Raw genomic sequence first — 22,551 nt, 5'->3', positions numbered from 1 at the left:
CCTCTGGACGGGGTGGGCAGAGTTTGTATCTGGCCAACCCTGCACCTTTCCCCCTCTCACCAGAAAACCAGCTCCAACACGCCAGAGCCCCATCTCTCGTCAGCCTCTGCCCTCCCGCTCCTCCCCGCTCCTCAGGCACCGCCCAGGCCCCTGGGGCCTTCCCTTCTCCCCTCCCCGCCCTGCCCCGCCCCTCCGGACGGGCTGGGTTGGGCTGGAGAACGACGACAGAGCCACAGCTGCCGGACCAGAGCCCAAGGCAGGGAACTGGGAGGGCCTGACCAGAGGCCTGGGGTGCCAGAGCCAGACCCAGAGGTAAAAAGCAGGGAGCAAATCCCTGGCTCCCCAGTCCCTAGGGTGGGGACAAGTAGGGGGAAGGAGATTGGATTTCTGCAACACAAAGGAGCTGACCCCAGTGATCCTGACTTCAGGTGAGGGGGATGAAGAGGGAAGAGGGGGACAGGCAGGTGGACGGGGTTGTGCTGAGTGAAAAAAGCAGGTGCTGGGATGGGATTAGAGCAGCGATCCCAGGTCCAGGAATAGGAAAAGGGAAGAGCTGGGTCTTTGGTTGGGGGCCAGTGTAGGGTCTGGGACTAAGAGGCCACCACAGGGATTGGTGGGGACTGTGAAGGCCCATCCTGAACTCCAAAGCGCTCTGTGACTCCTATGCAGCTCCAGCAGCCACCCCTCCCCTGGGCTGGGTCATGCGCTGCCCCAAGTGCCTTCTCTGCCTGTCAGCACTGCTCACGCTCCTGGGCCTCAAAGTGTACATCGAGTGGACATCAGAGTCTCAGCTGAGCAAGGCCTACCCGGGACCCCAGGGCACCCTGCCAGTCCTCACACCCACCAGTCCTGAGCCCACCCTGCCGGCTAACCTCTCGGCCCGTCTAGGCCAGACTGGCCCACTGTCCTCGGCTTACTGGAACCAGCAACAGTGGCGGTTGAGAGCTCTGCCCAGTGGAGACAGCACTGAGGCGGGGGGCTGCAGGGCTTGGGGAGCTGCTGCTGCCTCTGAAATACCTGATTTCACCTCCTACCCCATGGACCTTCGCCGCTTCTTGCTGTCAGCAGCTTGCCGGAGCTTCTCTCGGTGGCTGCCTGACGGTGACGGTGGCCAAGTGCCCAGCTGTGAGGAAACGGGCACCCCCTACCTGCTGTTGGCTGTCAAGTCAGAACCAGGGCACTTTGCAGAACGACAGGCTGTGAGGGAGACCTGGGGTGGTCCCGCCCCTGGAATTCGGCTGCTCTTCCTTTTAGGGTCTCCAGTGGGTGAGGGAGGCCCTGACCTAGGCCCGCTGGTGGCCTGGGAGAGCCGCCGTTATAGTGACCTGCTGCTCTGGGACTTCTTGGATGTTCCCTTCAACGAGACACTCAAGGACCTGCTGCTGCTATCCTGGCTCGTCCACCACTGCCCCAGCGTGAGCTTTGTCCTACAAGCTCAGGATGATGCCTTTGTGCACACTCCTGCCCTGCTTGACTACCTGCGGGCCCTGCCACCCAGCTGGGCCCGAGGCCTCTACCTGGGTGAGGTCTTTACCCAGGCCAAGCCCCTCCGGAAGCCCGGAGGACCCTTCTACATGCCTGGGTCCTTCTTTGAAGGTGACTACCCAGCTTACGCCAGTGGGGGTGGCTACATCATCGCTGGGCGCCTGGCACCCTGGCTGCTGCAGGCGGCGGCCCGTGTGGCACCGTTTCCCTTCAACGACGTCTACATTGGCCTGTGCATCCGTGCTCTGGGCCTGGTGCCCAGGGCCCACAAAGGCTTCCTCACAGCCTGGCCAGCAGACCGCACAGCTGACCCCTGCGCTCTCCGGGACCTGCTGCTGGTGCGACCCCTCAGACCCCAGGAGAGCATCGGGCTCTGGAAACACCTGCAGGACCCACAGCTCCACTGCTGAGCCTCAGCGGGGTCAGAAGGGGAGGGCCAACCTGGCCTGGGCCCTGGGTAGGGCCTTGGTGCCTGCCCCTTGCCCAGCCTGAGGCCTCAGTGTGAGGGAGAAGGTCCTGGAAACATGGCTGTTTGAGTTCCTCCTGGGCCAGCTCGGGCTATGGGACTGGGCAGCAGGAGGCAGAAGACTGTTTTTGTTTTTGAAAAACATGCACTCTCCACTCTGAGGCCTGGAGTTGTCCTTGCGCCTGGGGGGCCTGAGAAGTTACGAGGGCAGAGTTCAGCCAACCACACGCTGCATACCCTGCCCTTTATACCAGACACCCCCTGCCCATCCTTACTAGACAGGCCAGCTCCAACAGCCTCCTGGTCAACTTGCTGGACACCAGGTTTGCCTCACCCCGTGGGAGAGCCGGAGTCAAACACTTCCACCCCCAGCCTGTCTGCTGAGGCTGGCCCTCCAGCTTGCACAAGTTTCCAGGGGAAGCAGAAATCTCAATGGCCTTGGTCTTACTCATCTAACTGAAGGGGCGGGGTCCCAAACCAGTCATGCAGGACTCTCCTCCCACCTCCAAAACTCCAGGAAACAGACCAAAAATGGCAGAGCGCCAAATGCAGAGACAGTTTATTCAATGCCTGCTGCCCACCTCTGACTCTGAGTAAGTTCCACAGGCCGACCTGCCATTCCTGCCCTCAGCCCAGAGGGGCTTCCAGTCCTGGAGGCACCCTTGCCCAGCCCCTGGGAGAAGGCACTGTAACCACAGTCAAAGTGGGGGCCAGCAGGGCTCCCCACAATGTAACAGCCTAGAGGAGTGGGGATGGTGAGCGGAAGCCCTGCCCCTTATCTCAGTTCTGCCCTGAGTGTCCCGGAGGGAGCTGGCTGCCAGCTCTCTCTAGCCCTCACTCAGTCTGGGGCTGCCTCTCAAGATGGGTGGGGTGGGGAGAGCAGGGTTCACTTCTCAAAGTGGTCCAGGGGGTAGTGCTCGCCATAGGTCTGGAGGTGACGGGTCAGGGACTCTTGTTGCTTACGGAGCTGGGCAGGCATCTCCTGATACACATCAGAGAAGAGCAGGCTGGGATTGGGTTTCAGCTTCCGCTCAGCCTCCTCAAAGGCCTCCATCACCTAGGAGACATGGGACAGTAGGCAAGTAGCTGGCCTCCCACCCAGGACCCTGCCTCCTACCTGTGGGACTTCGTGAGGCGTTAACCCGCTTGAGCCTCTGTGTTCCCATGTGGACAATGGAGACAATCACCATCACAGTGGGGACAGCTAACATCCCCATCAAGGCCCCCAATCCCAGCATCTCCCTCCTTCGCAGGACCAGGCACTAAGACTAAGCCTATGGAGTGGTTTCAGACCTAGCAGCCCTAAGAAGCAAGTAGCTCAGAGGTAGGGAAACCAAGCCATGGTGAAGGGACTGCCCATAACTGTGTAGCTGGGGGCAGCAGTGCTGCCTGAGGCCAGGGTCTGCCCTCACCAATGGCCTGCATGGCCTCTGGCTACTGAGGACCAGGGACAGGAGAGACAATAGGCTGGCTCTGGGCAGGACACTCAAAGTGCATGCGGATTAAGTCACCTCGTTCTCAACCTTCTGAAGTGAGTACCCCAGGATCCCTCGTCGAAGGGCACGGCTGAGGTACACGTGCCCAGGCAGCGTGGCTCCACAGGCCACAGTCAGAGACATCACCGGGACATTCCCTAAGTCTCCCAGTTCACTGTCCCCCAAATCCCAGCCTCCGTCCTTCCAGGGTTCCCTGAGGTGTTGGTCTGCAACATGAGGTGGCCCTCACCTTCTTGCGTGACTGCTTCCTCCAGGCCTTCTCCTGCTCGTCATCCCACCAGCCTCGGCTCTGCATATAGTGCCTCAGCCGGGAGATTGGGTGGTCCTGCTTGTCCCAGTAATTGACCTCGTCCACTGAGCGGTACGCTGAGCTGTCATCACTGGTGCTGTGGTGCCCGATCCTGCCGGGGGAAGGCCACGGGCAAGGAATAAAGGCAAGGAAAGGGACACAACTCGGGGTGATGGGGGCAGGCTTTAGGGATTGCAGGGAAGATGGTAAAGATGGCTGTCAAGGCTGGTGGGGGGTCGGGACAGGCAGGCACCTATAGGTCATGGCCTCAATGAGGAAGGGCTGGTTCTCTGCCACAGCCCGTCGCCGGGCCTCCTTGGTGGCGTTGTACACAGCGAACACGTCATTGCCATCCACACGAATCGACAGGATGCCATACCCCGGGCCTCGAGCTGCTGTGGGGACAGAGAGAGGCAGCTCAGACCCCATGGGTCAGATGAGGACAATGAGCCGGGAACAGGAGACAGGAGGGGAAGAGAGGAGAGCAAACAAAGCAGCGCTCCATTCACCGTCTCGCAAGACCTCCCTCGTGCCAGACACCGCAGGAAGAGACTGGGAGGGCAGGGTGGCAGGAAGAGAGCAGAGGCAGAATAGGCCCGTACCGATGCCATCCCCGCGGTACTGCTCGGAGGTGGGTGTGGAGATGGCATAGCCATTGTTCCGGCAGAAGAAGATGATGGGGCACTCAAGGGTAGCAGCAAAGTTGAAGCCAGCGTGGGCATCCCCCTCGCTGGCTGCCCCCTCCCCGAAGTAGCAGATGACGATCCTGTTGGCATTGGCCCGCTTGGCCGCATAGGCTGCACCCACCGCTGCAGGGGAAGAGAGCGTGGTGAGCAGGAGCAGAGCCCCCCACATTCTCTTCTCTCTCCCTCACAAGACACACAGACTCGGACAGATGCACACACATCACCCCCGCCCCAGGCTCCGGGACTCAGGCTGGCTGTCACGAGGCTGAGGGGAAAGAAAACACCTGATACCCCAACAGTCCCCCCACAACCTGCCCCACCCTGTCTTCTCCCCTCAGCTGACAGCAGCTCCATCCTTCCAACTCCTCAGGCCCAAAACATCAGTACCATCTTTGACTCCTAACTCTGTCATCCCCACACCTCCTCCACCTTCAACATAGACCAGAACCCGACTCTTCTCCCCATCTCCTTCACCTCACTGGCCTGAGCTAGGCCCCTCCTGTTGCCTTGGGGCAGCCAGAGGGCTGTCTAATGGTGAGCCAGGCCAACTCACTGCACAGCTGACCACTCCCCTCCCCTGTGGCCCCCATTCCACTCTGAGTTCAAGTCAAAGGCCCTAAGGCCCTGAAGATCTGCACCCTCTTGTGCCTCTCTGATACCCTCCACCCCCATGCAGAGCTGCCCCACTGGGCTCCTCCCTGCCCTTCAAGCATCTCAAACACAGCAGGAAGGCCCTGCCTCAAGATCCCAGCTGGCTCCCCTCCCCCACCCACCCCACCTCCTGATCTGTACTGAAATGTCACCCCACCTTCCCCATCACGCAGCACTCCCTCCCAGCCTCATCTCTCCCTGTAGGACCTATCAACCCCTGACGTGCTCCATGGGTCACATCTTCATCTTGTTTACTGTCTCTCTCCTCTACCCCCATGTCAGCACCAGGAGGGCTGAGAGTTTTGTCTCTTTTTCACTCTGCCTAGGGGTGTGCCCACATAGCAGGGACTCTGCTGGAACTGAGTGAATTAATAGTCACCCCAAAAGAAGGTGAGGGCCAGGGCCCCACCTTATGGAAATCCTACCTTCCTTCAGCAAAAATGCTACCTCCACCTAGGAGGCTCCCCTACCCACCTCCCACCTCCAAGACATGAACTGCTCACTCCTTGTTTCCAAACAGAATGACATGTGTGGACACACATGGGACCTTCCGATATGCTAGGCACTCTGCTCACCTAGCAGGCATGACAACTGACGTATCTGGGGGTGCCCTGAGCACAGAAAGCCAAAGCCCAGTCTGAGCCTCGACCAAGGGCAGGCTCCACAGTGCAGGGAGGGCAGCCCGCTTCCATGGCCCCCATGCTCTGCTTCCCAAGCAGTCATCTTTAACAGAAGCCACACCAACCACTTGAAGCACTGTGGGCTTCCAGAGTAAGCTGTAGGGGAGCTGGACTCCGAGGACTGAGGCAAAGTGGGTTTGGGAGCAGGAAACCAGGCTCTGTAGCCACAGTCCCTGACTTAAGTCCTGCTTTTCTGCCACCTGCTGGGTGGCCTTTAGCAAGGAACCTGGCATTTGCTCCGCCACACGCAGTAGGTTGTGTGTGTGTGGACAGACCAGGTGGGCACGAGTTTCGGAAACCAAGAATGTGGTCATGCTGGCTGAAGCCTGACAAACAGGTGAGGATGGCACCACAGCCCTCCTCTGATGGGTCCCAGACAAGAGGGGTCTTGCTCTGACTGTGTCACCAACCAGGAAGCCCTCCGCCCCCAAAGGAGAAGGGCTGGGGCCTGCTCAGGGGTAGAGCATTGGTCTTTGTGGTCCAAGCCCAAGACGTGTATCCTCACCCTGAGGAATCTGTGTGGCCAGTGGAGAGGAGATGGTGACGAAGTGACGCTCCTTGCAGCCATAGTGAACAGGCATCTGGCGCCCCTTGCCCGGGTCGTTCACGTTGCCATAGCACTGGGCCATGAACTGTTCCAGGGGGTAGTCCCGATACATCAGCACGCCTGTGAGGGGCGGAGGCACCAGTTGTTGGGAGAGAGGGTCTGGAGGTGCAGAGCCCTGTGGGGGTCCCAGGGCAAGGCCCTTCCTGCCCGGGCTTCTAGTTCCCCGTCTGTGCAGTAAGGGAGCTGGATGAGACCAAGGAAAGCACACTGGGAGGCTGAGGGGACCAGCCGGTGCAGGACCCAGGTGGGCAGGCCAGCAAGCACAGGTCACTGAGGCCATTGTTCAGATCAACTGACTGCTACCCAGGGAGACTAAATCATTGAGGTTTTCAAAAGAAGAAACCTAGCTTCCTTTTTTTTTAAATGAGAAAACTACCTAAATTTTAAGTGTTTCAACTAATTACTTTGAAAAATCATCATATGAACCAAATAAAAATACAAGCCACTAGCTCACAACTTCTGGACTAACGAGAAAAACATTCAAACCTATTTATGGCAATAAAGCCCTTCTTTAAACAAAATCTCTGGTGGATGCCCACCCGCCACCATCAAAGAGAAGCTCACCACCAGGCTCTCTCACCTGGCTGGTGGGCAGTCCCTGAGACAGCACAATCCGGTTGTTGGGTACTCTTGTTCTCCCCACTCCACAGTGTGGAGACAGAGAGTTGAGGACGGGGCACAGGGTCTGCCTCACCTCACCTAGCACGAGTGCCCTCAGCAGCTGCCCAGACACAGAGTTGTGTGCTGACTGGTGGTGCCAGAGGGCCCCTCTGGTAGGGCAGCCAGGGCCCAAACAGCCCTGTGTGGACTGCCCAGCTGCCTCCAGGATTCCGGGGCCCTCACTTGGCCCTGCCTGGAGCCCTCACCAAGGACCACTTCAGCAAAACAGGCAGGGAGCACTCAGCAAACCTGGCAAGGGCCTGGTGTGCAGTCTAGTGTCTGGGGCAAATCTTCCTTGCTCAAGATCCTGAACCACAGACCATCAGTGGGCACCTGTCCTCCTACTGCATGGGGGGGAGAGGGCGGCTTCTGGTGCAGCACAGAGAGGAGTAGACAGTCCAAGAGTAGACCGGACCACTGTACCAGTCCAGGGAGGGCTCTGCACAGCCAGCCTGGCTAGGCCCTGCCTCCCTCCTAAAGAGCTGTCCCAGGACAAGGCCCCAGTCACTACATCACCTCTGACACTGAGTGCTTAACCCATGCCAGGTCCTGTACTAACTAATGGTTTTGCATCATCTGCCCCATGAAACCCCTCAACAGCCATGTTAAGCAATTGAGGAGCAATTCCGCAACTTGCCCACAGTTATGAAGCACCTAAGAGGTAGGCTCAAGATTTGCCTCCCGGCAGCCCCAGAGAGAGGCTGCTTTGCAAGGCCCCCATGCCAACCACCAGTCTGGAACCAGCCCCACAGCTCCCCAGGCTAGCTTCTTCACCCCAGTCACTCTTTTATGCACACTGATTTTCTTCAGTCCTAGTATTTGATCCTTCTTTGCACTCAGATGTGAGCCGGCTCCCTGGCTGGAACCTCCCAGGTCCTCCCATCTGCTTCTGCTCCCTGAAAGCTGTGGTGCCTGGAGAGAGGGCAACAGAGCTCACACTGGGCAGATGGGGGACTGCAGTACACGCCACACCTGCAGCTAGGCCTGCCCGCACTGCACAGTCCCAGCAACAGAGATTACACCCACAGCACAGAGATTATAATACCATCATCATCATCTTGATTCTGGAGAAAACTAACGTTCAGAGAAGGGAAGTGACTTGCCCCAAATCTGACAGCCAGTAGCCATGGACCAGTCAGGAGAAAAGGCTCTTAAGCACAACAGTGCCTGTCCTCCACAGAGGGGAAGCCCACCCACTCTAAACTCTGGACCTGGTTTGGCTTTTAACTTGAAAAGTTCTTCACCCAGCTCCTTGGACCTCCCTGGCATTGTGCCACTCCTCCAAGAGCACACAGGGTAACTAATGAGGGCCTCACCTTCACACCAGGAGGGACTGAGCTAGACCCGCCTCAATGGGGACCCCCCAAACCCAGACCCCTGGCATGTGCTCCACAGGGGCCAGGACATGGGCACACGCACCTGCCTCCCGGTACTGGCCAAACACCAGGTCCGTGTTGTCCAGAGCTGCCGCACTCCCCACATGTGTCCCCTCCTCACCATAGTTAGTCATGTAGAAGGAGATCCGGCCCTGTGGGTAGAGGGGAGTCCAGAAGCCCAGGCTTAGTTATGCTGGGCAACCAGTAAGAACTGTACAAACAGTGACCAACTTCTGATGACTCCACTGATCAGCAGATACTTCTTGAAGGCTGCTCTGGGCCAGGCCATGCTGTAGTTTCCGACTTCGTGAAGGAACTGCCAGACTGGTTAGAGCCAGAATGGGGGGCTGTGCACGGGAGCTGTAAGGACGTACCTGCCCCACCAAGGAGGGGCACCAGGGAGCAATGCCTAAGCGAAGGCAGGGGTGGACGAAGCTTTCCAGACAGAGAGAACTATAAAGGCCACAAGGCTGGAGGGGATGGGACAGGAAGTGGGTGGGGAAGGACAATGCCGGAGTGACAGGCAGAACCCAGGTACCACAGGGAATGAGACATCTGAACTTTACCTGGAGAACAGTGGTAACCTGCACATGGCTGTCTTTGGGGAGTGATGTTTTAGAAATGTCTCTCAGGCTGCTATGTGGGAAATGGATACAAGAAACAGGACTGAGGACAGCAAGCCACATGAGAAAGGCGGTGGCCTGGCCTGGAGGACTGGATGGTTGACAGCATTAAGCAGCAGTCAGTGTGCTTACTTTGGCAGCACATGTACTAAAAATGGAATGATGCGAACATTAGCATGGCCCCTACGCAAAGATGGCATGCAAATTTGTGAAGTATTCCGTATTTTTTATTTACAACAGCCAAGATATGAAAGCAACCCCAAGTACACATCAATAGATGAGTGGATAAAGAAGATGTAGTACAGCCCTGACCAGTGTCGCTCAGTTGGTTAGAGTGTCATCCCACTATGTCAAGGTTGCAGGTTCAATCCCTGGTCAAGCACATAGAAGAAGCAACCAATGAATGCATCAGCAAGTGGAACAACAAATCAATCTCTCTAAATATCAATAAATGTTTTTTAAAAATAGCCCTGACTGGTATGGCTCAGTGGATTGAGCGAGCACCTTCCTGCAAACCAAAAAAAAAAAAAAATAAGCCCTGGCTGATGTGGTTCAGTGGATTAAGTGCCGGCCTGCAAACCAAAGAGATGCCGGTGCAATTCCCACTCAGGGCACATGCCTGGGTTGCGGGCCAGGTCCCTAGTACAGGGCACATGAGAAGCAATCATACATTGATGTTTCTCTTTCTCCTTCCCTTCTCCTCTGTAAAAATAATAACATGGAATGTCATCTATAATTGAAAACTGAAATTTTTAAAAACATTTTATTTATTTTTAGAGAGAAGAAAAGGGAAGAGAGGGAGAGAAACATCAATGTGTAGTTGCCTCTCGCACGCCCCCTACTGGGGACCTGGCTGGCGACCCAGACATGTGCTCTGAGTGGGAATCAACCCTTTGGTTCGGAGGCCCACACTCAGTCCACTCACTGAGCTACACCAGCCCGGGCTGAAAACTAAAAACTTTTTAAATTAAAAAAAAAAAAAGCAGCAGTAGCAGCAGTACCAGGGAGTGGCATACTCTCCTGGCTGGCTATAAGCCTGGAATCAAACATTAGGTTCCCAGCCACCCTCGCAGGATACAGCTCTAGCCAGAGACTTAAATGGAAGTCTGATTTTGCGTTGGGTTTTTTTTTTTTTTTAAATGCACTGTCCCCAGAAGTACTGCAATACTGGATGGAGGCATGGAGTGGACAGAGCAAGCTCCTATTCCATACTCTAGCTCCAAAAATCCATTTAATATAATGTTCTCAGATAAAGGATATATGAGATATTAAATTGGTAAGAACAGATACTACACTTGATCTTAGCGAAAAGGTTGGTAAGTGACGATTTTGCTTTCTTGATTAAAAAAACAAACAAAAAGCCCTGCAGCTGGTGCCAACCTTTCCCTTCCTTTCTTCCTGCCCGGCACACAGCCATGATGCCTGGAGCTGTGGCAGCTGTCTTGGAACACAAGACAACGAGCACACGATGAAAGCCAACTCAACCATGTTGGTGCCGCTGAGCCGCAGAACAGATCTCTAACTAAATATATAGGGACAAAGATGGGTGGGGGAAAAAACGTAAACAGAAAAATACCTAGGGACAGAGTGAATGAGAAAGTGACAGTGAGGGAGAAGGAGACAGAAATGAAATGCAGGTCACCAGTTTGGGCAACTGGGTGGATGGTGGAACCCTTCAATGAGAACTGGCCTAATGGGGGAAGAGAAGTGGGCCTGGGAGGAAGATGCAGAGATCAAGTTTGGACAGGCTGAATCCGGAAGGACATCAGAGTGAAAAGCCAAGCAGATCCAGGGCTAAGAGGTTAAGGCAGGTTGGAGATTTGGGGAGCCCCTGGCACAGAAACAGAAATGAGCTCCCCAGAACTACGTGTAAAGTGAAACAGAGAGAGCTCAAACTGGCACCTGCGGGTGCTCACTGCACAGTCCTCACGTGTTCCACGGGCCTGGCTCTCTGTCACAGCAGGGGAGCCACATGGATAATGCTTTCTTCTAAGTGGGGAGCCAATTAAAAGCTAATTGACCTCCCAGAGCTGAGTGAGTGGGTAGAAGCCAGGTGCTGAGCACCTGGCAGGGCTGTGAGACTGGCAAGGGTGACAGCCTTAGGGAGCCCCTGAGCAAACAGCACCTGGGTTACCAGCTGAGGTCACTGGTTGCCACCCAGTATCCTGTCCCTCTTCCTCTGCTAACAGAGATCTCATTCCACCAGAGGCAGCAACTGCCTAGACTAAAACACTACATTTCTTACTCTCCCTTATACTAGGAGTGACCAATAAAATATGAGATATTATGGGGACTACCTGGAAAGTTCTATAAAGATGGCTGTGGAGATACCTGGAATGTGCCATGTCTGACCTTCCACCTTCCTTCCACTTCCTGGCTGGAATGAGACGGGAGGGAGGGAGCCCCAGCAGCCATTAGGTTCATGAGGGACCCTCAAGGCTAGAAGCCAGCACTGGGTATCCAATGACACTGTGATGCCACTATACCCTCCCCAGACCACCTGTTTCCAGATTTCTTTTATGCAAGGGGAAAAACGATTAACCTGTTGAAGCTGCTGCTTTTGTTTTGTTAGGATTTTTTTGAGGGGGGAGGATGGAAGGAGGTCTGTTACTGCAGGTGAAAGTAATCCTAGCTAACAGGGTCAACCTCTATGGATGAGTTGCTTTCACTGAGGTCTTCTCGTATCAGCTGATGGGCGGCAAGGGATCTTACATGCTGGTTCACACAGAATTCCTACCCTGAGCCTGTAGGGTAGCTTCTCTTGTTATCCCCATTTTTTTTTAATATACTAAATAAACTGAGGCAAAGACAAGAAAAATCACCTGCTCAAACTCATAACTCTGATTGGATCCACATTCAGGGGATTCCACAGCCCTGTCTGTACAGCCAATGCAGAGGCAGGAAGGAGCCCGGCTTGTGTGAGGGTGGGCAGATGGCCTGGCCTGGCACTGAGACTGTGGAGAGGGGAGTGCACTGGCAAGGCCACAGAGGAACACAGGATGGACAGGAAGGGCCAGGTGTGATCCTGTGGACACGGGAGCCAAAGAAAGTGGGTAGGCAGGGTGGAGACCATACCATCACCTGGAGAGCCACTAAGGAGTGTTTCTGTGAGCAAGAGTGCAGGGGTAGGCTGCCTGCCTGATCTTCTCAGTCCTGTCACCTGGGGGCTTCATGCAAATGCAAATTTCCTAGCCAATCCCCATGTGAGGACCTGCCTGGCCAATATGCTTCCCCCTTTTCTAACAGGAAAGGGGGAAGAATACTGCTCTGGGTCTGCTACTCTATTCCCTTGGTTCCTGGAGACAGGCACATGGCCCCAGCCTGGCCTGTCACCACATGGCTCAGGGAGGGGTCTGTGATCAAAGTGTGGCCAATGAGTATCAGCCCTGGGCCTTCTGCTGGAACATTAGAGACCAATTTCTTTCCACCACTAAGGAGAAGGTTTAATTATTGCAAGGCTGGTAGGGTCATGGCAAATAATAGCTAATATTTATCATGGACTAACTAAATGCCAAGTTCACTGTCTCTAAAGCCCTTACTTGTCACCATCAATCCTCACACAACCCCATGCAGACCAGAAAACTGAAGCACTGAGAGGCTTTCCCAGGCCCACAAAGCCAGAAAGTAGCAGATAAGAACTTCAATCGTACCCTGAACCCTTTCTGTGCCACCTCTCCAGGAGCCTGGAGCTTCCAGAACCCTCAGCTGCTTGAGAATGAAGGAAGCCAAGGCAAAGACGAGAAGAAAAGACATTCAAGAGAGAGGAAGAGGTCTGGTGACATCTTTCAATTCCCGGACACAGCTGTGCCTGAAGACAGGGCCGTCTGAACTTGAAGTTACTTGAGTCAACAAATTTCCTTCTTTGAGTAGGTCTCTGTCTACTGAAGGTCCCAGCATGTCTGCCATGGGCACTCCAGGAAACACCGAGGGTCTCCCTGTTTCTCAGGACTGTGAGCTCCCAAGAAGAAGGGCCCTCATGACTCCTACCTGCCATCTCCCTGCACAGCGAAGCCTCTAGCCCAGCACACAATAGGTGTTTTCCGTGATCTGGTCCATCCTTCTGCCCCTGGCCAAGGACCTTCCCACATTCTCCCTATAGTGGCCCAAGAAAATCTCCAAGAGCTCTAAGGACCCCAAGACAGTGGATCTCTATTCCACTCTTTCCTCCTTGGGAGCTATCTTTTGGCCCACAAACAGGCAGAGGGACGTCAGGTGATTCCAAGCTCCCCTCCCCAGCCTGTCCCCACGCACCTGCCGCTGGGACTCATAGAGGATGCGGTCCATGGTGTTGAGCAGTGTCATGCTCTTGTAGAACTTGAGGACCTTCTCCTGTGGCAGCTACAGATAAAGGCACAGAGAGACACAGAGCCATTGGACCAGAGAGGACATGGGCAAGGGGCCTGGGCATGGGAGGCAGGGGGTGAAGGAGGTGGCCTCTCACGTGGGGATCCTCGCTGGGATTGATGATCTGGCCCTGCCGATCCATGACGCGGTAGATGGGGATCCCAGAAATAACATTGGGCTGGATGAATTCCAGCTTGTCTACGAACTCCGCCGAGGCCCCTGGGAACTGAGGCTTGTCGTCCAGAGATGAGAAGTGCTGCTCCTGCTGCCACCGGGGGTGCTGGGAAGGGAGGGCAGACACTTGAGTAGAAGCAGCACTCAGGTTTGCACTGGCTCAACCCCACGGGGCCAGGCAGTGGCCTGGTGGTTAAGCAGCCACAGACACACAGGGTGTGAATTCCAGCTCCACCACTTTCCCATTGCATAACCTCAGGCAAGTTACTAGAATGTCTTTGTGTCTCAGTTCCTCATCCAACTAGGGTAAAAATAACATCTATCCCACAGGGTTGTTGTAAAGATTAAATATCTCAAAAAAGTGGCAGGCAGCTCAAGAACTGGCAGCTGTTATTATTATCAGAGGCCCAAATTCTTTGCCCCGGCATTCAAGGCCTCCCCATTCTGGCCACAGAGACCCACATCTATCCATTTCACACGGCTACAACAGGCACAGACACCTCTGCACAGAGCCTTTGAGTCACCTGGAGGGCTATTTACTGACCCCTGTGCCCAGCAGGGAGGCCACCCAGAACAGACCTCTGTCTGTGAGCTCTTGAGTCAGTCTGCCTGGGTTCAAATCCCTTGTTGGGCAACTATGGGAAAGTGACTTCCCCTTTTGAAAAAGCCACCACACCTTTCTCATCCATAAAATGGAGAACACCTCATAGAAATGTTGCAAGGCTAAAATGAGATCACACGCATAAAATGTTAGCAAAACATTTGTAAGCCATACAGTAAATGCTCAAAAAAATACTATGATTTCTACCACTACATCACTGCTGTCATCTCTCTTCTACCTCCTCCCCCTTGCCCTGGCAAACTGCTCCACACGCATCATGCCCTGTCCGTGCCAGGCCTGAGCCCTCCACAAACCCAGCCTGACTCACTCAGTAAGTATTTGGGCACCTGCTTTGTTATAAGCCCTGCGCTGGGTTCTGGGGACCTAAGAGACACAAGACTTCTGTCCCTGCTGCCAAAATGAAAGACAGATGCTGAATAAGTACCGATGGGGGTGAGTCGTGTTCTCCTAGGAGAAGCCATGGGGCTCCATGGAGTGGAGTGCAAAGGAGGTCAGGCTTCTCTGAGGAAGTGACATGAGAGTGAGCCCTGAAAGATACCTAGGGGTCAGGAAAAGAGCATTCGATGCCAGGGGAACAGAACATGAAAAGGCACAATGTGAAGAACAGCGTGCCCCCTGTGGAACGTGGAAGGAGCTCAGAGCAGCTGGAGGAGATCTGTGGGGAGCATCACACCTGCTCAGATCAGAGGAGGCCTGGCAGGGAACACCCGTGAGAAGCCTCCATGTGTGGCAGAGTATGAACCAATTCAGTCTCTCAACTCTTGAGATAACCTTCAACTGGTCTCAGTATTGCAACAGTGCCCCTTGATTAAGCACTAGCTGAGTACCAGGCTGAGCTCTGCATGCACAGTCCTACTATTGCCCTTGAGTAAATGAGAAACCTATGGTTCAGGGAGGTCAAATAACCTGCCCTGCCCTAGGCCATAGAGCTGAAACTAAATAAGTAAGTCAGGACTAGCTTTAAACCTGGGAAGGGCTGATACTCAGACCCCAAAATCCATGCTTCCTAACACAACTGCCACTGCTGGCCTGGTTTCCACACTGGTTGCCAGACTCCTCTTAGCTCATAATCGTGGCTTCGCTCCCAACAGGAGCTGAAGAATGACTGAGTGTGCCATGAGCTGGACCTCACACATGGGTGCTCCAGTGTGTTCCCTTCCTCCTCTCCTTTAATTACAGTGAAGAAGCCATCCAAGGTTCTGGGGGCGCGTGAACACATGTGTGTTTATCTGCAATTATAGTTGTGAGGAAATTACACTCCCAGCAGCAAGGCAGGTCCGGGCCTCACATCACAGCAGACCCCCTCCGCCTGCGTGTGAAGCAGCTAAACTCTGCAGACTGCACTTTACCAGGAGGGCTCACACCTCTGAGCACACCCACAGCCAGGCCTGTCCGTCCACCTAAAGGGTCTTTTTGTATTGTGTCTGTCTCCCACACACATCACAAGCTCCCCAAAGGTAGGGATTATGTCCAGGTGGATTACAGAGCAGGCACTCAACAGATGGTTACTGAACAAACGGATGAACGAGTGGTTTCATTCAAGGGCTCTGGAGTCCCACTGGCCTGAGCTCCAATTTCTTAGCTCACTGTGTGGCCCTCTGCTACACACCGTCTCTTTGAATCTCCCCTCTGTAAAATGGCTGTAGACCACTGCCGAGAAAAGTTCCTAAGATAAGGCACCCAAAAAATTTGGTACAGGCACAGGACACGGTGTGTGCCTGAAAACTGGTAGAAGGGAAAAAACGAAATCTAGAAGATCAGGAGATGGGAAAAGGGAAATGACTACACCTCCAGAGGAAGACAGGGCAGAGGAGCTGGGGAGAAGGACTGGCTGCACCTCACACTGAAGTGGGACGCAGGGCCTGGCAGACACTCCAGACAAGGACAAAGGCCTGGGGAGACACAAATGGAATGAGGGCTACGATCCTCTAAGGGGGTAGTCCAGAGGCCAGCGGGGGTTGGGAGGATAGGATCTCAGGGCTCCGCATAAACCAGGATGTCAGGACAGGACTCTGTCTGCCTACAAAGACCACAGAGCTACTGAGAGGGCGCTGTGGTGCACCCCACACATTGGGGGTGAGCTTTGGGAGTGCCATTCTCTCCTGGGCCACCCCAGGGCTCTATACTGAGTCAGTGCGTTCTGAGAAAGGTCCAGCAGTGCCCGGTCCCAAGGAAATGCTCCACTATGGGAGTGGGTGATAAATGCCTACAGGGAAAGGATGCGACTCCACCCACTTTTTGTTTTTGGTGAGGGCATGGGTTTGTCCTGGTAGCCAGTGACTTACAATGGCAGAGATTTACACAGAGCCCTGAAACCACACCCTCTTCCACCACACAGGAAACAGGGAGGCCGGCCCTGGATGGTCTGATCTGCCCAGCAGGTCAATGTCAAGGTGGTCTCTTGTGGAGCCACTCCCGAGGGCACCAAGATTAAGGGCATGGACTGGAGCAGACCACTGCCCCTGGCTGTGCAACTAAACCTCCCTGAGCTTCAGCTTCCTCATTCATGAACAGAGGACGGTAGGAATACCTATCTCATAGATGGTCACAAGGATTAATGACTTGATGGTGTAATTGCTCAGCCCAGAGTAAGAATGAACACTCAGTACACACAAATAGCTGACTAGCGTATTTGACAACTGTTGTCAAACAGGTACTTAATACTAGCTCCAAGTCACACCTGAACCGAGGGCTGCGACAAACACTCAACACACGAGTTGCAGTCAAGAGGGGGTCGAGCTCAGAGGAGGCAGGATGTTTAGTGGTTAATGCAGGGCAGGGCAGGATAAAAGACACTAGAGCTAAACTGCCTGTATTTGAATCCTGACTTTGTCTCTTTCCAGCCGTGTCATCTGGGCAGCACAATCGCCCTGACCCTGTGTCCCCTTGTGGATAAAATAAGAATTGCTACTCCACAGGAATGGTGGTGAGGTAGGTATAAAACCCGCCATAGCTCTGGGGCAACCTTTACCACCAGCATCAGGTAGAGTGGGAGGAAAAGCTTCCTAGAGAAGGGGGGTGAAGCTGAGTCCTGCTGGACAAGCAGGGGAGAGCCAGGCAAAGGCTAGGGGAAGAACACTTCAGTCTCTGGGAACAACAAAGGCTCTGAGCCAAGAGAACAGAGCCTGGGACACTGGCACCCTGGAGACCAGTACGGCTGCAGCACGTTAACAATAGCTAACAATGTGCTGGGCACATTGCACTTTCCTTTGGCCTATGTGCTCAATGAGCCGGCACACCAGCCAGGGCAGGCAGGACCTATTATCACAGGGCAGTAAAACAGAGGTGGCCCCGAAGCCCGGAGGGGTTAAGTGACTGGACCGAGGTCACAGGGCTCATGAGTGGTGATGTTGGCACACAAAGCGAGGCTGCTGGACCACTACTGCCTAGGGAGGCTGGTGAGAAAGGTGGGGCCCACGGAAGGCACCACAGATGAGCCAGTTAACCGAGCCCTCTGCATGTAGGACACTAAGGTCACCCAAACCCACTCCCTCCTGGGGTCTGAGGCACTCTGTCCTCAAACTGTCCAAAGTGCTTCCACATCAGAAATGTCAGCGGCCTCATCAGTGGCCTGCCTCGTGGGAGAGCTGGTCGGGGACACCAGGGAAGTGTGATTAATCAGCCTTTCTCTGGCTCCAGGGACCTGGGACCTGGGGGCGTGAGCAGCACTATGCTCTCCCAGGCACTGGAGTATGAAGCCCTGAGGGAGACCATCCCTTCCCAGCATTAGTCATGGCCACCCCAGACTCCCTGTCCCTGTAGAAAATACTAGTACTAGCCATTTCTTGAGCCCTTACTGAGCACTTGGTATATGTATTAAGTGCTTCATAAGAACCATTTCCTTTCTTCCTCACACCTCTCTGAAAGGGCACTCCCACAGTCCCTATTTTACAGACGGGGACTGGTGTTGAAATCAGGAAAGCTTCTCTGAGGAAGCAGCCCACCCGCTGTCATCTGAAGGACCGTATTCCCACAGGGGCCTCCGGGTGGCAGGGGCTCATCCAAGGGGGGGGAAAATGGCCAGTGGCACTGAAGCAGGGAGGGAAAGGGCTGAGGCCAGCTCTGTCACCCAGCTTCCCACCAGCTGGCCGGGGCAGAGGCTGGTGCCACCAGCCAAGCCTGGACTGAGCTAGAAGTCGCAAGACCTAAACAAAGCCCTAATGCTCTCCTGCTGCCAGCCTGGTGCTATGAAAAGAAACTGGGCTTTGGGCTCCAGGGCTCCAAGTTCACACCTCACCTCTCTGGGCCTCAGTTTCCTCACCTGTAATGAGAAAAAACTACCAGCAGGTACCTTGCAGTATAGCTGTGTTAAATGTAACAAGTGGGTACTGTAAATTATAAAGTGCTTCATGATGTGAAAAGAAGCTGGGGTCCTTAGAAAAGAGACCAGGTTCCTTAAGACACAAGGTAAAAGGGAGATAGACACAAATGAATCAATAATGACCGTCACCATTCATCCCACAGTACACACTGGGCACCGGCCACTCAGAGACACTGCAGAAGGTGGTCTCTTGTGGAGCCACTCCCGAGGGCACCAAGATTAAGGGCATGGACTGGAGCAGACCACTGCCCCTGGCTGTGCAACTAAACCTCCCTGAGCTTCAGTTTCCTCATTCATGAACAGAAGACGGTAGGAATACCTATCCTCAGGATGCTGGAGCCCTTGGACAGGCTGGCCAAACCACTGGGTCCGAGAAATAACATTATTGCTAATTTGCACAGACCAAGCCACAGGTGCTCCGATTTCCAGTGGGGCAGGGACTCTAGTCGCCCGCTTGCTACGCTCAGAGAAGTGAAATGACCTGGCCAAGGTCCCATTTGCTCTTGGGGTGTTGGCTGAGAAACTGACTCAGGACACCTCAACAAACCAGTTTTCCTTCCTCCTCTTCACCCTGAGCACTAATACATCTTCCAGCAAGTGGAGGGGAAGAAAGGGAGGCAGAACCAGGCAAACGTCTGCGAGGTGAAAAGAAGGGCAAGCAGACAGAAAGAAGGCAGGCGGCCCCGCAGTCCTCCCGACCCAGCCTGCACCAACAACCCAACCTGTCCACTGCAACACAGCCTCCCAACCCTTCCTCAAGGCACTGACTCTCTGTCTCCTGGCGCAGCTGAAGCTGCACTATCCAATATGGCAGCCAGTGGCTATTTAAATTTAAATTCATTAAATACAGTCGTGGCCAGAAAGCTCAATTGGTTAGTGTCACTGGGATATGCCAAGGTGGCAGGTTCGATCCCCAGTTTTGGCACATGTAAGAATTGACCGGTGAATACATAAATAGGTAGAACAACAAATCGTTCTTCTCTCCCTCTCTCAAATCAATCAATTACAATGTTAAAAAAATTAAGTACAGATGCTCCATGACTTACAGTGGGGTTAAGTACTGATAAACCCACAAGTTGAAAATATCATAAATCAAAAATGTATTTAAAACACCTGACCTGCCCCCACCAGTACGGCTCAGTGAGTTGGGCGTCCTCCTGTAAAGCAAAAGGTCACTGGTTCAATTCCTGATCAGGGCACATAAGGAATTGGAGCCTAGGTATCTGGTTCGGTTCCCAGGTGGAGTGTGGAAAAGGCAACTGCAAAATGTTTCTCTCCTCTTTCTCCCTCCCTTCCCCTCTCTCAAAAAACAAAAAACAAAACAAAACAAAAAAATACCCTAACCTACTGAACATCACAGCCTAACTTAAATGTGCTCAGAACACTTACATTGGCCTACAGCTGAGCGATTATCTTGAATTTCATCTCAAAGTAATTGCCTTCTTTTTCCCCTCACCAGAAGCAGAAGACACAGACAGGCCTTTTGGAGACATAAGATGTGAAAACACAAAACACAATATCCCAAAAAACGCTGGCCACACAATGAACTGTGGTTGTTCACCCTCAGGGTCGTGTGGCTGACTAGGAGCTGTAGCCCACTGCCTCTGCCTAGCACAACTAGAGTATCGTAACACATACTACTAGTCTGGGAAAAGTTCAAAATTCAAAGTAAGGTTTCTAATGAATGTGTATCACTTTTGCACCATTGTTAAAGCTAAAAGTTAAGCCAAACCATCTTAAGTTGGAAACGGTCTGTAAAGTAAAAATTTCAGTTCCTCAGTGGCACTAGCCATATTCCGAGTGCTCAGCAGCCACGTGTGATTGGTGGCAACTACACTGGAGAGCCCAGATAAAGAACACCTCCACGGTCTCCAGAGTGCTACAGGACAGCCCTGGCCTAAACTCTTTGACTAAATGCTACTATTCCTTCCCTCCACTCAAAAATACAAAAGTATCATTTTTAATTTTAAAAGAACAAGTTGGAGAAATAAATGTGGGAAAGAAAACTGAGGACTCCAAAAATATATAAAGTTTTAAATACTATACATACATAAAAAGTAAGGACTCTGAGAGACCTTCTCCTCCTCTCCTCCAATCCACCCAAAAAAAGCAAGGACGAAGTCAAGAGGGAAGGGAAGGGCAGCAGGGAGACTGGGCCAGAAGAAAGCTGATTTAATCAGTCCTAAATGACCTTTCCCTACTGCAGCCTGAGTCCAGCCCACCTCCCGCCCCACTGGCCCAGCCAATAGGCTCCTGGGACTGAGATCAGCTATGGAAGATCTAACTTCTTCCCCGCTGCTCCCCCAAAAACCTCCCCCAAAAACGACCAACACAAACCAGCCCAAACGTAGGAGACTGCCCTACCTCCATCCAGCTCCAGCAACCCTTCCCTTCCTGAGACCCCTCCCCTCATTCCAACCTCATTCCTCTTTACTCTCCTCCCCTGTTTGTCTTCCCATCCAGAACTTCCACCTACAGCTTCCAGCTTCCCCTCCTTCTGGATTGGAGGGTCAGAGGGTCAGGCCCAACCCCACAAGATCTTGACAGATTCTCTCCATGGCCTTCATCAATCCAAGCACTCCCAAAGTCACTTTCTCCTCCCTCCTTCCCTCCACCCTCACTTTCAAAAGCGGCCAACACTCCTATTGCCCTTAGCATAATGCCAGGTCTCATTCTTAGCATTCTACATATTTAATTTTCACAACAACCCTATAAGGTGCCACTGGTAGCATTTTACAGAGGGGAAAATTAGGTACAGAGAACAGCAGACCCCTACCCAAGGCTATACAGCTGGAAAATAGCAGATTAGGGATATGAACCAATGTGATCTACCTTCATATCCTTCTAAACAACTATTTTCTTTATTGTGAGATTTTAGTTCATAGCTCTACTGCAACCCACAGAGCCTTCCAGCAAGAAGAAATGTAGGCAAAGTGCTCTGTGGCTCTCTCTCTCTGCTTTTCTCCTCTCATTAATTCAACAAATATTTATTGGTTATCTTTTCCGCAGTGTGACAACAGACAAGGCCCCTGTGCTGGGGACCTGTGCAAGGTCCCTCATCTTATTAAGGGACACAGGTTCAAACGCCTTTTTTATGCAATTCATTTTAAAGTTCGTTTGTTTGTTTATTTTTAGAGAGAGGGAGAAAGAGAAGGAAAGACTGATCGGTTGCCTCTCGCAGGCCTCCACGCCAACTGGGAACCTGGCCCACAACCCAGCCATGTGCTCTGACCGGGAATCAAACCAGCAATCCTTCGGTCTGCAGACTGGCTCTCAGTCCACTGAGCCACACCAGTCAAGGCCCTGCAATTCATTTTAAAATCAGAATTGTAGCAAAAGAGCAAAGAAGTATACGGCACTATTAAAAAAAAAAAAAAATCCGTGACGGAAGACCTGATCTCTCTTTTCTCTTCTTTGAAGGTGAGGGATCTTTACCGAGAACCAACTTACTAAAGCAGTTTTACTCCCCAAGCCTTAAGCAAAGGTCTCGCCTTCTTCCCAGGTACCTCCAAACTGCCATCACCCCCTAGCAACTAATGAGGAACCCCCATCCCTCTCTCCAAGTTGTCTCCGTCTCAAGATGCCCCAAAAGAAGCTGCCTCACTTTTCCTCTCCTAAGAAAGTGGAAGTTCTTTCTCTGAGTGTCCTCTCTTAAGTGGTTCTCCTAAGCCTCGTCCCTTCTGTGACAGCCCTTCCTTCACCCCTTGCAGGAACCCCACACTCTGAAAATGGCGTTGACATCCCTATTCCCTGCTGGGGATAACTCCCTGGTGCCCCAGGTACTCACAGATACAGCCAGCCCCCGAACCCCAAGCCGCTGCAGGAGCAGGAGGCCAACCTGACGCCAGCCTCGACGTGATCCCCAGACCCGCGCTGCTCGAGCCGCTAACGCCATCTTGACTAATAACTTCTTGGCGATCCGCCCCTCTCCCAGTCGATACTGGGGCTGCCCCTTCACTAGCCTGACTCAAGTGCCAGCACCACTCTGCAAAGAAAGCATTTGCTATAGTCCTGAGGTCCCCAGAACACATATATGTATGGATAAAACAACGTAGTTTCCAAAAAATTACT

At 53.3% G+C, this 22,551-nt stretch overlaps 2 protein-coding genes and 2 non-coding genes across 6 annotated transcripts; 2 read left to right on the top strand and 2 right to left on the bottom strand.

Moving 5' to 3' along the window:
* Positions 1-37: 37 nt before the first annotated feature.
* Positions 38-2,112, top strand: B3GNT8 (UDP-GlcNAc:betaGal beta-1,3-N-acetylglucosaminyltransferase 8). The gene has a single exon (XM_028529754.2). The coding sequence runs from the start codon at positions 702-704 to the stop codon at positions 1,893-1,895; it is 1,194 nt and encodes a 397-aa protein (XP_028385555.1). The 5' UTR covers positions 38-701; the 3' UTR covers positions 1,896-2,112.
* A 371-nt stretch (positions 2,113-2,483) lies between these two features.
* Positions 2,484-22,404, bottom strand: BCKDHA (branched chain keto acid dehydrogenase E1 subunit alpha). 3 transcript variants are annotated; one of them, XM_036012094.1, is made up of 10 exons: positions 22,268-22,351; positions 19,870-19,960; positions 13,461-13,643; positions 13,271-13,357; positions 8,440-8,548; positions 6,259-6,420; positions 4,339-4,545; positions 3,990-4,131; positions 3,677-3,848; positions 2,484-3,008 (listed from the first exon to the last, which is right to left on the bottom strand). In XM_036012094.1, the coding sequence occupies exons 3-10, from the start codon at positions 13,503-13,505 to the stop codon at positions 2,838-2,840; spliced, it is 1,095 nt and encodes a 364-aa protein (XP_035867987.1). In that variant the 5' UTR covers positions 13,506-13,643; positions 19,870-19,960; positions 22,268-22,351; the 3' UTR covers positions 2,484-2,837. The 3 variants fall into 3 exon arrangements, with proteins under 3 accessions (XP_035867987.1, XP_028385718.1, XP_035867986.1); XM_028529917.2 differs by lacking the exon at positions 19,870-19,960 and having other exon boundaries at positions 22,268-22,401; XM_036012093.1 differs by lacking the exons at positions 4,339-4,545; positions 19,870-19,960 and having other exon boundaries at positions 22,268-22,404.
* On the top strand, positions 9,144-9,247 carry LOC114511767. Its single transcript, XR_003685736.1, has one exon. It is a non-coding gene; the product is annotated as a U6 spliceosomal RNA (small nuclear RNA).
* LOC114511751 lies at positions 10,154-10,344 on the bottom strand. Its single transcript, XR_003685725.1, has one exon. It is a non-coding gene; the product is annotated as a U2 spliceosomal RNA (small nuclear RNA).
* Positions 22,405-22,551: the final 147 nt, after the last annotated feature.

The sequence above is a fragment of the Phyllostomus discolor genome, chromosome 12 (assembly GCF_004126475.2).
Source record: "Phyllostomus discolor isolate MPI-MPIP mPhyDis1 chromosome 12, mPhyDis1.pri.v3, whole genome shotgun sequence".
Classification (NCBI taxonomy): Eukaryota; Metazoa; Chordata; class Mammalia; order Chiroptera; family Phyllostomidae; genus Phyllostomus; species Phyllostomus discolor.
This window is presented reverse-complemented; position numbering and strand designations above follow the sequence as displayed.

What these genes read in the sequence shown, in the direction of transcription:
- B3GNT8 (XM_028529754.2), top strand. Translation starts at nt 702, where the DNA reads ATGCGCTGCCCCAAGTGCCTTCTCTGCCTGTCAGCACTGCTCACGCTC.
- BCKDHA (XM_028529917.2), bottom strand. Translation starts at nt 22,375, where the DNA reads ATGGCGTTAGCGGCTCGAGCAGCGCGGGTCTGGGGATCACGTCGAGGC. An exon ending in TTCGGGGGCTGGCTGTATCT is followed by an intron (nt 13,644 to 22,267) that starts GTGAGTACCTGG and finishes CTCCCTTCCCAG; the next exon opens with CACCCCCGGTGGCAGCAGGA. An exon ending in TGGCCAGTACCGGGAGGCAG is followed by an intron (nt 6,421 to 8,439) that starts GTGCGTGTGCCC and finishes CGCCCCTCACAG; the next exon opens with GCGTGCTGATGTATCGGGAC.